At 38.6% G+C, this 12,662-nt stretch overlaps 1 protein-coding gene across 2 annotated transcripts; it reads right to left on the bottom strand.

Moving 5' to 3' along the window:
* Positions 1-707: 707 nt before the first annotated feature.
* LOC122563156 (coagulation factor X-like) lies at positions 708-11,618 on the bottom strand. 2 transcript variants are annotated; one of them, XM_043716630.2, is made up of 5 exons: positions 11,467-11,618; positions 8,619-8,779; positions 6,422-6,446; positions 5,020-5,055; positions 787-1,091 (listed from the first exon to the last, which is right to left on the bottom strand). In XM_043716630.2, exons 1-5 carry the CDS (start codon positions 11,537-11,539, stop codon positions 907-909), a joined length of 480 nt encoding a protein of 159 aa, XP_043572565.1. In that variant the 5' UTR covers positions 11,540-11,618; the 3' UTR covers positions 787-906. The 2 variants fall into 2 exon arrangements, with proteins under 2 accessions (XP_087829674.1, XP_043572565.1); XM_087973548.1 differs by lacking the exon at positions 5,020-5,055 and having other exon boundaries at positions 708-1,091.
* Positions 11,619-12,662: the final 1,044 nt, after the last annotated feature.

Genomic DNA, 12,662 nt, shown 5'->3' with positions numbered 1-12,662 from the left:
GGAGTCAAATATAGTCCAGACGAGGTAAGGATAGCAGTTTCCTTCCCTAAAGAACATTAATGAACCAGATGGGTTTTCCAACAATCGGCAATTGATTTATTGTCATCGTTAGACTCTTTAGTTTGGATTTTTATTGAATGCAAATTCCACCATCTGCCATGATTATCATCTTTCAGATTATTTCATGTGTCCTGGCTCTTTCCAATTTCAGATTACCCCTCAGCCCAAAAATATTCCAAGATTCCTTTGATTCCCAGATCTTCCACAACCATGATTTTACCCACTCCTTAGCTGGTGATCTTGACTTCAACTGCTGAAGCCCAAAACCATTGAATTCGATTCTTAGATTTTCTGCTCCTCTACTGAACTTTCCTCCTTCAAGATGTTCCTTAAAACCAATGCTTTTGAGCAACCTTTTGGGCACCTGTCCTAATTTGTCTTTATACAGTTGTGTCACTTTTTGTTTGATAATGCTCCTGTAGATCATCTTGGAATCTTTTGCTTTATTAAAGATGCTAGATAAATGCAAGTTGTTGTTATTACGCTCACCCGATTTGATGAAATGGGATAACAAAACAGTCATGTGGAGCATAAATATCAGCATGGGTCAATTGAGCTGAACAGTTTATTTCTATGCTGTATGTTCTGTATAAAATACTCCTATAATTATTTTGGTTTAACTTTTGCAGTTAAAAACATTGCAAAAGTACGACAAGAATTTTATTGTAGACTTACAGCTAAAATGTTTAAAGTTGCTGCAATATTATTACAACAAGTTGAAAAGAGTTTGAGAAAAAGTTAATTTTTTTATTCCAAAGGTGAAATTTCAATGTTTTCTAAGCATTATCCAGTGCATGGACCCACTAATAACATATTCACATTCAAAATAAACAATATGCAGATCATTTAAAGCTGATCTGATATCAACCAAACCAAACGTTCTATGCTTTGAAATAGATTGCTCATCCGGTACAAAATGTACGACTTGCGATGGATCAGTTGCTGATGAAGATAGACAACTTCCTTTTGTTTTTCAAAGATTTTCTTTCCTATGGAATAGACCTCTTTCAGATTGTCCTTTGCACAGCGTGCTATGAACAAGAAAGAAGAGTTTAAACAACAATGCCATTTTAATGCAGGATTAGAATATGTATTAAGCTAATTCAAGTTCACAATGTTTAAATTAAAATTGTGATTGTGTTTCTTATAACATATTCCATGACAAGGCAATATTGTTTTCTGCTTGTAAAAATTCATTTATTTACAATTATCATCAGGATAGTGCTTGAATAGTTAAAATTTGAGGATATTTCCAAGTTAACTCACAAACAATAAACAAAGGCAGATGGAATAAGAAGTAAATGTCTCTTGAAATAAGATTATAAGAAGTAAGAGCTGGAGTAGCTATTTGGTGCCTCAAGCCTGTCCCACCATTCTATAAGATCATTTGCTGATTTGCCTCAGACTTCAACCACTCTTTTGTGCCATTTCCTCATAACCCTCAACTTCCCACTAAATCCAAATTGGGAATATATCTAAACATATTAAATACATACACTTCGCATTTAAACAATTTCAGTTTTCTTGGTTCCACAGGTCTTTGGGGTAAAGAATTCAAGGCATTCACTTCTGGAAGAAGGAATCCCTTTGCATCTCTGCTTTAAATGAGTGTCCCCTTATTTAATAACTATGTAACACTAGTGAAGACATCTTCTCAACATCTACCTTGTCAAACTGCTGCAGAATCTTGTATGTTTCCATAAATCACCCCTCCTTCTTCTAAAGTCTAATGAATAAAGGCCTAACCTGTTTATCCATTCTTGATAAGTCAACCCTTCCATCCAAGGAATCAGCCTTGTGAATCTGTTTTGAACTGCCTTCAAAGCCAATATATCCTTTCTAAAATACGGGGACCAAAGCTGTACGCAATGTTCCAATGGGACCTCACCAACATTTTGTACAGTTTTATTTTAAAATGCAAACCACCCCACCCCAACAATAAAAGTCAAAATTCCACTTGCCTTCTTAATTACTTGCTACATCTCATGCTAACTTTTCTTGTTTCATGCACAAGAATGCTCTCACAAATCCCACTGCACTTCACTCTGTTAGAGTCTTTGGACTGTGAAATGTACCATGTGCTCTCCAGACAGACCAACAAGACATAGAGAATGTGTTCTGAAATAGCAGCGCAAATAATTAGCCCCACAGGAGGGACGGTAACCCAGGTAAGTCCTGAGCTTGAACTCGACGCTATGTTGAATCAGCTGAATATCAGCTGGAGGTGTCAGCAGTATCACTGCCAGGAAATTAAAATTAAATTCCCATCTTCTCAATGATTCCTAGATGAAATGTCACAGGGTTTTCAACTACCAGTGAAGCTGAAGGTCAAGGGGATGCATAATTTGAAAATTAAGTTCCTGGAGTGTGACACTGGATGTTACCTCTCCTGAAGCACAATACAATTTTCAATGGGAGGACAGGAGGTGGGAGGGCAATGGGGAAGCAATTTGCCTCCAATTAACAGCCCACTAAGCTCCCTGAGGCACTTCTTAACAGGTCAGGTAGGCCAGAAGCAAGTACTCAAATTTGAATCTGCTGAATCTGTATAGACTAATGAACATTAGTGCACATCGTTTCTGTTCAAAGGCAGAAGAAAATAATCTATTTTTTTAATTTTAGAGATCTTCAGAAGCTGTAAGATCGGGCACCATTTCATGTGTTTGACCTTATATTTGGCTTTTGGTCAGCTTTATTCTTAATGAGGCTGCTAGCCCTCAGAGAAGAGCAGTCTTCTCTCCTTTGCAAGGCAAAAGCAGGTCCTAACATTGTTGCCATTTGCCTTTGTTGCTTGTGCATTGCTGGCAGCTCCTGGCCAAACTTGGTATCACTAACTGGGTTCCAAGCTCATCTCCTACGTGATTAGTGCATTCACATTTAAAGACAGGGTTGGGACCCTTCCAGTATCTAGTTGTTGGGCTCCTTGCCCCATATAATTGAATTGGTGATGTTACCCCCTCCCCATTCACCTCCACCACTGACCTCGCCTTCCAAGATTTTCAACTCCTATCCCTTTTGATGTTTGACTTCACCCCTAGCATCACATCTGACTCATGTTCACTCCAATCCCTAGCCGTCCCCATCTCCTCTTCCTCCCCACCCCTCCACCCAACAGCTCCTAATTCAGCTGGCAAATTAATTTGACAAAAACTTAAATTGTATCCACCCTCATGAGAAACACGTTTTCTGGCTAATAGATCTGTCAGCCAGGTTTGCTTCCTGCTTTGTGGCTATATTTTAGGGCCAATATCCCTGAAAAGTAGTAGGTAATCTATCATAACTACTCAAATTATTTCATTACAGTGCTTTTGTACCATAATGATATTTATGATATTTATGTTACTCAGCTATTGTGTTTATCTTACTTCCAAGAAAAATCAACAATTCCATTTAGTCATAGAGTCATAGAGATGTACAGCATGGAAACAGACCCTTCGGTCCAACCCGTCCATGCCGACCAGATATCCCAACCCAACCTAGTCCCACCTGCCAGCATCCGGCCCATATCCATCCAAACCCTTCCCATTTAATATACCCATCCAAATGCCTCTTAAATGTTGCAATTGCACCAGCTTCCACCACATCCTCTGGCAGCTCATTCCATACACGTACCACCCTCTGTGTGAAACAGTTGCCCCTTAGGTCTCTTTTATATCTTTCCCCTCTCACCCTAAACCTATGCCCTCTAGTTCTGGACTCCCCGACCCCAGGGAAAAGACTTTGTCTATTTATCCTATCCATGCCCCTCATAATTTTGTAAACCCTATAAGGTCACCCCTCAGCCTCCGACGCTCCAGGGAAAACAGCCCCAGCCTGTTCAGCCTCTCCCTGGAGCTCAGATCCTCCAACCCTGGCAACATCTTTGTAAATCTTTTCTGAACCCTTTCAAGTTTCACAACATCTTTCCGATAGGAAGGAGACCAGAATTGTATGCAATATTCCAACAGTGGCCTAACCAATGTCCTGTACAGCCGCAACATGACCTCCCAACTCCTGTACTCAATACTCTGACCAGTAAAGGAAAGCATACCAAACGCCTTCTTCACTATCCTATCTACCTGCGACTCCACTTTCAAGGAGCTATGAACCTGCACTCCAAGGTCTCTTTGTTCAGCAACACTCTCTAGAACCTTACCATTAAGTGTATAAGTCCTGCTAAGATTTTCTTTCCCAAAATGCAGCACCTTGCATTTATCTGAATTAAACTCCATCTGCCACTTCTCAGCCCTTTGGCCCATGGTCCAGATCCTGCTGTAATCTGAGGTAACCCTCTTTGCTGTCCACTACACCTCCAACTTTGGTGTCATCTGCAATCTTACTAACTGTACCTCTTATGCTCACATCCAAATCATTTATGTAAATGACAAAAATTAGAGGGCCCAGCACCGATCCTTGTGGCACTCCACTGGTCACAGGCCTCCAGTCTGAAGAACAACCCTCCACCCCCACCCTCTGTCTTCTATCTTTGAGCCAGTTCTGTATCCAAGTGGCTAGTTCTCCTTGTATTCCATGTGATCTAACCTTGCTAATCAGTCTCCCATGGGGAACCTTGTCAAACCCCTTACTGAAGTCCATATGGATCACATCTACTGCTCTGCCCTCATCAATCTTCTTTGTTACTTCTTCAAAAAACTCAATCAAGTTTGTGAGACATGATTTCCCACACACAAAGCCATGTTGACTATCCCAAATCAGTCATTGCCTTTCCAAATACATGTACATCCTGTCCGTCAGGATTCCCTCCAACAACTTGCCCACCACCGAGATCAGGCTCACTGGTCTATAGTTCCCTGGCTTGATTTTACCACCCTTCTTAAACAGTGACACCACATTTGCCAACCTTCAGTCTTCCGGCACCTCAGCTGTGACTATCAAATATCTCAGCAAGAGGCCCAGCAATCTGAATCGTGTTTTTCAATCATAGATTTATGTGATTTGTGAATTGTATTACAAACTTACATTGGCTCAGAAAACAGGGGAGAGGTCTAACGCTGCCTGTACAAAAAAGACACTTTGTGTTAAAGGGACATTGTAATTTCAGCTAAATTTTTTTAACAAGTTTATCTTTACAGTAAGTAAAAAACATAGAAATCATTACACCATTCATGCAATGCAAATTGGGGTTAGTATAAGATGTCATGCAAAATATGACAATTACAGGCTGTATCTGTATAAAATGGCAACCAACCCTCTTTAACTCCACATATGATTAATAATAATCTTTTAGAAGCTCCACTTTCCAATACTTTGCACTTTGCTCATATTACATTCTGGTGAAAGAATTACAAACAAACAATTTTCAACCTGGAGAGACTCATTAAACTATGAGAAATATAAACACTATATCTGCAACATAGTAAGGAACATTTCCCCATGATCCATCATTATATCTTTAATGCGGATGGACAAAGCATATTTTGTTCAGTTGGAAGGAAGGAATTTCAGAAAAGGTTCTCTGACAGGATTTATTTTATTTATTTGATTGTGGAATGTGGATATCACTGGCTTTTCCAGCATTTATTGCTCATCGCTAATTGTCTTTGAAGATGTGATAATCACTTACCTTCTTATCTGACTATACTCCATGCATGGTTGGCAGGCAGGTGTATCCACAGCGTTGATAGGAAGAAAGTTCCATTATTTTTACACAGCAACAGCAAAAAAAGGTGATCCCATTCCAATATGTAAGTAATATCTGCTACATGTACTTGGAAGTGCAATTTGTAAACCTAAGTCATTTTAGGGATCAACGGAATGCTAATTTGTGATTTTGAATATCAGCAAGATCACATGCTTCTCTGTCAATATTTATAAGATGCTTGTAATGGGTTGTTGTGGCCTTAATTTTAAGGTCCTGCAAGTGCAGTTACACTTCAAGAGATGGGCATGAAGGGCCAGAATTGACCGGTCCTGACTGGCGAGTTTATGGATATGTTTTCTGCCATGTCTTTGCTAACACATTCTGCCACTAACATCCCATCAAACCTCTTAGTTATGCTATTGAATTTGTTCTTGCTCTGTCCATATTCAGGCTGTCTTATGTACCATAACCTATAGAAAGGCATCAGAGATCATCTCCTCATTTTACAAGCCATTTTGAAATCCAGCACTAGTTCATGATTCTTTCATCGAATATGGACATGGCCGGCTTTTGGTGCCAATCCATAACTGCATTAATTGTCTCCTCACTAATAATTCCAAATGGGTTAAATTCAAGCAGTGTGACATTTAGTACTAAATATGAATATTTAAATGTGTTTGTATAAATTTTCACTGCCTGTTGTTTTAGTGCAGGATAAACAATAATAAACGTACTCAAAGCATAATCTATGGATCAAATTGATTTTTTAAAAAAACATACCATTGGGCGTAATCCAAGTTTGTTCCTGCAAAAACAAATCTTAGCTTAGTTCGTGCAGCACACAAATAGACACATGCTTCTCAACAATAATAGGAGGGATGTTACAAATGAGCAGTATTATTTTGGAGTCCTACTGATTAATTCCACATACTTGAAAACAATAGGCTGAATTTCCATTACAGCACAGTACAGATCCCTTCAATGTTAGATTTGGCTAAGTATCAATTTTGGGGCATTTCACAGAGAGTCATTCTTTGTGAGGCATAGAAACTTTTCTCACTCAATTTTACACTGATCACCTCATAAAGTATGCACAATTGCTTCAGAAAGCAATTTATTAGCCATAGTACGCAACCTATTCCCTGTGCACAAAATGACATGGCAGCTGCATTGGAGCAAAATTTGTCAGTGAACTCCAAAGTGCTGTATTTAAACGCTGAACCGTATTGTAAATTAGTTAAGGCTGTGCCATGGTGAAGTGATGAAGTGATTGCTGACTTCCATGGACAGAAGGTTCAGATGGTTGCTGCCCAAGGAGCATGCTGAGGGAATGCTGCCAAGAAGGTGAAGGTGCTTGTGAACTGCAGCTACCAGGTCCTTTAAATTGGGAAGTGGCACTGTCTAACTTCTCCCTGACAACTGGGAAAAAACAACTTGCACAAAAATGAGATGAGATTAGAAAATAATTAAATGTTAATGCTCATTAATGCATTCAATAGGCCCCTCACTTTTCATGAGCAAGATTCTCAACTTGCTATGAAACCTCAAGTGAAAAATTGGACCCTGTTTTCTCAACATCCAGAATTTCAACTTTTCACTTTTGTTGTATTTCCCAAACTTCCCATCATTGCCTCATCATTAAGAGACTGAGAAAATTCAGCCCAATGGTTTCACCATCAACAACTCTTGCTCTAGAATTTCTCAATAAGTGTGAGTGGTGTACATATTTCATTGAATTTATAAAATTGTCCTCATATATACTGTAAGCCTCTCTTATGAATCAACTCCACATATGGATCTGTTGTAAGAGATAAGTGGTCCAGCACTGGGTTATTAGGAGCAAATGTCAATTAAAGATGCCCACCATTACGAAATATATTAAAAACATTTAAAACATAAATAAATATGATGACAGTAAGATTGCAGTTATGTTTATGTTCCTGAATCGTCATGTAACTAAGCTACAAATATTACAATAAGACATTAACATGTATATTAACATTTAAAGTTTCTCTGCGGACTTCTTTAATTTAGTATAATCAGTTTGCTTTAAATGGTTGATGCCTCGGTTGAAACGCAATAGAAAGGGATTTATGCTAACATATCACACATTTGTTTATTAATATTGTCAATAGTAACTTTCAGACTCTGACTTTATAAATAGAAATATTGGCATGTTTACTGGAATCTTCATCTTCCTTTGTTTATGGTCTTGAAATTTAGGAGTGCAGTCTATTTGAACACTCTGAGAATGTCAAATCATAACCTGTCTTCCCCTTTCTACCTGGACGTGGTCCTGAATCTTCTAAATTAATTGGGCCTGTGTAGTGATTGTAATGAGGCCGGCCAGCTGGACCTCATAGAATATGAGTTCCTTGATTGGGACTATTGATTTTGTCCAATCAGGGAGCTCTGGCTGACAGATGAAAAGAAGAGGGTCAGAATTCTCTTACTCTGGGTACTGACTCTGATAAGGCTGTGCCAGGGACAAGGACTTTCCACATGTTAAATAAAGGGTGACTTGGTGATGGAGATACCAACATCTGTGGAGTTATTTCAGCCTGAATTTTGAGAAGTATGTCAAATACAAAGGCAAGTCAGGTTGTTGTTATTGGCACAACAACTGTCAGGTAACTAGGTTCCTGAGTCAGATCAGGTGAACACTCTGTTAGTGTCAATTATGAGAGGGTGTGGGAGTGAAGAAGAGGGTCATGAGGAACTATTAGATGCTATAATATGGAATTAGGATGAGCTACATTACAAAAGTTACAGTTATTAATCATGTTAAGTAGGCTAGGCTTCACTGGAAGTAACCTGTAATTATGCTTTTGAGCAGCTAGTTTGGGCAATAATATTCTACATGTTGCCAATGAAATGGGTGTTAAGTGTCAAATACTAATCCCATGCTTTATGATTTTAGACCACTCATACTGCTGAGCAGCTGTTAAGATTGAATTGCTTTAGATGCAATCCTTACAGGTTTTGGAGAATTTCTCAAAACCTCTTGAGTCTCTTCTGGCAAACACTTTTCTTCACAACATTCTCTTTCCATATTATCAAGTAGTAGTTCCTCCAGGCCGTCATTAGCCCTCCGGATCCGGGAAAGGAAGGTGTTGGCAAGTGATTTCTGCAAAAACACTAAATCATAGTGGGTTAAGAGTACCTTTATCCACATAACACACATGAAAAAAGTCTTTCTTTTGCTGTTTCTAGCAATAATTTAATTGCAGAGTTATAGAGTTTTTACAGAGTGGGAAGTGGCCCTTCAGCAATGGTCATCATGTGTCTATCTATTTTGATCCCATTTTCCAGCACTTGGTCCAAGGCATTCTGTGCCATGATGTTTCAAGTGCTTATCTAAATAGTTCTTAAATGTTATGAGGGTTCTTGCTTCTATCACCCTTCCAGGCAGTGAGCTTCTGATAACCTCTGGCTGAAAAGATTTCTCCTCAGAACCACCTAAACCTCCTGCTCCCTTTTAAAAATGTGTCTCCTTGTCATTAATCTTGTGCTAAGGAGAAAGATTTCTCCCTACCTTCCTTATCAAAATCCCTCATAATCTTGTACACCTCAGTCAGGTTCCCCACTCAGCCTTGTCTGCTCTAAGGAAAACATTCCTGAAGAAGGGCTTATGCCCGAAACGTCGATTCTCCTGTTCCTTGGATGCTGCTTGACCTGCTGCGCTTTTCCAGCAACACATTTTCAGCTCTGATCTCCAGCATCTGCAGTCCTCACTTTCTCCCCTAAGGAAAACAGTCCCAGCCTATCTCACTTCAGAGATGAATCACTCTAACATCCTGATGAATCTCCTCTGCACCTCTGCCTGTTCAATCACATCCATCCTATGGGTTAGGCGGCCACAATTGCACACAGTGTTTTAGCTGTGGCCTAGTCAATATTCTAGGCAGCTTCATCATAACCTCCTTGCTCCTGCATCAATGCCTTGACTAATAAATGCAAATATCCCATATGTCTTCTTAACGTGACCTTTATTTACCTGACCTACTGCCTTCAAAAGTCTATGGGCATCCACATCAAGGTCACGCCAATCCTCTGTATTTCCTAAGGTCCTACCATTCAACGTTTATTCACTTTCCTTGTTCATCCTTCCAAAATGCATCATCTCACACTTTTCAGCATTAGTCCTAATTGTCACTGTTCAGCCCATCGATGATATCTTTCGTCTAAGGCTTTCCTTCTCACTATTTACCACACTAACAATTCTCTGCAAAAATTACTGATAATAACTCCTACATTCAGGTCTATATTACTAATGCACATAGCAAACAGCAAGGGCCTAGGCAATGAATCCTGTGGTACACCACTGGACACAGGCTTCCAGTAACAAAACTATTCATTAACCATCACCTTAAGCCAATTTTGGATCAAATTTGCCAAATTGCCCTGGATTCCATGGGTTCTTAGCTTCTTAACCAGTCTACCAATGTGAAACCTTGTGAAAAGCCTTACTAACATCAACATAGACTACGTCAACTGCACTATCCTCATCTATACACCTAGTAAACTCCTCAAAAAATTCAATCAAATTTGTTATACATGATCTCACCCAACACAGCCATACTGACTATCCTTAAGTAATCTCTACCTCTTTGAGAAATAATTGCCCACTGAACACAGGTGCCACATGACTCAGGATTGTTCCGATAATGTTCTGTAACTAACATGGTTAGGCCTTCATAAGATTATATGAAATAGGAACAAGAATACAGGCCTGACTGACAACAAATTAGCATGATGGTTCACTTCATTTTTCCTCAATTCCATTATTTTGCTCTATCTCCATATCCCTAGGTTCTCTAACGGCCAGTATGAAACAAGTCCCAGTGAAAATAATGTTAACAGAGAACTTAATCCTGCTGTACCATGACTAAATTTAAATGTGCATTTACTGCTGTCACTTACGGCAAAGCTGTCACCAGATAACAAGTTGCCACTTCTGACTTCAGAAAACCTGAGAACCATCAAAAGCAATCAGTTCCCAGATGCTCCTGGACACAGATTATGATTTCAGCATAAGTATTGTCACTTGAAATCTTATTTAGGTGCCGTTGAGCAAAATGAGTCTTCAGTAAGTATCTAAACAATTCATTTGATACTCAGTTTTTCTGAAAATGCAGGGCAGATGGCCAAGTCTTTTGGGGTATTGTCCCAGAGGTATACTAGTTTGTGTCTAGTACCAATCAGATAGAGAGGTGTGAGGCCCAAATTATAAAGTCATTCCTCCTCATTCACTGATAATGAAAAATAGAGCTGAATACCTTTTCTAAATAAACATCATCAGGGAGAGTAGCTTTATTTATGATATTATTAAATTATTTGCATGACCTAGGAACTTTTTAAACACTATTTTGTCTCTATATAACCAGAACCGGTATAACTGAGAGTGATATGAGATTACTTCTCCAATTAGGTAAAGAAAATGGAAAACGTGTGAATGTCACATCTTGTATAGTTCAAAATGGAGCATCAGAATGACTGGAAACCTTATTTTCACGAATTACTTTCCTCTTTACTATTTTCTTTCTCATACGATCGTCCCATGTTAGTCACCTAACTACATTGACTGTGTGAAATGTGAAGTATAATTTTCCTTCAGCTTTAGACCTGCTTACTGCACAGTCATTTTAGAACTGCATAAGTTAACTGAACGTTATAGTTATATTTGTCATATGCCATATCAGCAACACCAAAAATTAATATCAGCACTACTTTTAATTAATCAATTACTAGCGAGATTTGTAAAAGAAGTCCCGCGTTTAAGAGATCGCCTCATTATATTTTGAGTTATGATTACAATTACTTACTGCAGTTCACTTGAGAGGACCAAAAGAGAAACAAAAAGATTGTCTCATACTTCAAAATAATATTCATGTTCATTTCAAAATACCTCCTTAAGTCTGAGAAACAAGAAGATTTTGTGCAATTATGAATGTTGTTTCATTATTTGCAGTACAGCTCATGGTTTTTACTTATTGTAAATATCTAGTTAATAATTAACCAGTGTTTTTTTTAAGTCAATTTGCCTTAAAATCTAATTCTGGTAAAAGCCACTCCAAGATTACCGACATTGACAACCCATTCCCTGTTTTGCTTGTGTGAGTTAGGAGTAGGTGAAGGTAAAGTCACCATAGTCATAGTCTCCTATTAGACAGAGATAACTGGCAGTGCCTTAACCTGACGGTCAGCACACATTAGTTGAGGGGCAAAGTTGAACCTTTGTGATAACCTCAGCCAGAGTTTGAATTGAACCCAAACCACTGGTTTCGTTTTGCATTACAAGCAAGTCATCCAGCCAGCTAAGCTGATAATACTTAACTTGTCCATGCCCTGTGAATGATAAGGGCTCAGGTACAATATAACCTCACACTCCTGAAGTCTGTTTTAATTCTGCAAATCAATGAATACTTAATTTTTAAAGAAAAATAGATTTATTGTGATTTTAATGGTGTCACTAATGTGAATTTAATAAGAGAATGCAAAGTGTCACAAACAAGGCCAATGCTTACCAGCCATCCTTAATTACCCTTCAGAAAGTGAAGATGACCACCTTCTTCAACTATTATATTCTGTGTGGAGTAGGTTGTGATGATCCTATGGCTTTAAGAAACGTACTTTGTTCTTTTTTTTAATGAAAAGAGGTTGAGACAGAGGTCTGAGCAGTCTGTTCCAAGCCAATAAGGTAAACAACGAATGAGACCTTTTTTTAAAATTGTAGAACAATAGAAGTCCCATGATTGGTAGAAGTTCCCATTGATCCTGGGTTTTAGTAGTTGGGGTTTTGAAGCTGCCATACATTTCTCTCAGTTACAGCAAAAAAATTGGAGTTCTTGTTTGATTTTGCAGGATTTTCTCTTGATGTTCTTTCTTTCTGGACTGGAGAATTGCATATGAGACAATCTATTTTACTGAATTTGTCATTGCCAAGGGACATTATGGGACATTACTATCTTGGAATAGTTGCTGTTTACTAGTTAAATAACTTATTATTCTGTTAAGTTTT

The sequence above is a fragment of the Chiloscyllium plagiosum genome, unplaced genomic scaffold (genome assembly GCF_037043375.1).
Source record: "Chiloscyllium plagiosum isolate Xiang-an unplaced genomic scaffold, Cpla_swu_hap1 HiC_scaffold_26, whole genome shotgun sequence".
NCBI lineage: Eukaryota > Metazoa > Chordata > Chondrichthyes > Orectolobiformes > Hemiscylliidae > Chiloscyllium > Chiloscyllium plagiosum.
This window is presented reverse-complemented; position numbering and strand designations above follow the sequence as displayed.

Coding starts and splice junctions, on each gene's coding strand:
- LOC122563156 (XM_043716630.2), bottom strand. CDS start 11,539: ATGAACATGAATATTATTTTGAAGTATGAGACAATCTTTTTGTTTCTC. Junction 8,780..11,466: donor GTCCTCTCAAGTGAACTGCA/GTAAGTAATTGT, acceptor ACTATGATTTAG/TGTTTTTGCAGAAATCACTT. Junction 5,056..6,421: donor AACTTGGATTACGCCCAATG/GTATGTTTTTTT, acceptor TTTTTTGTACAG/GCAGCGTTAGACCTCTCCCC.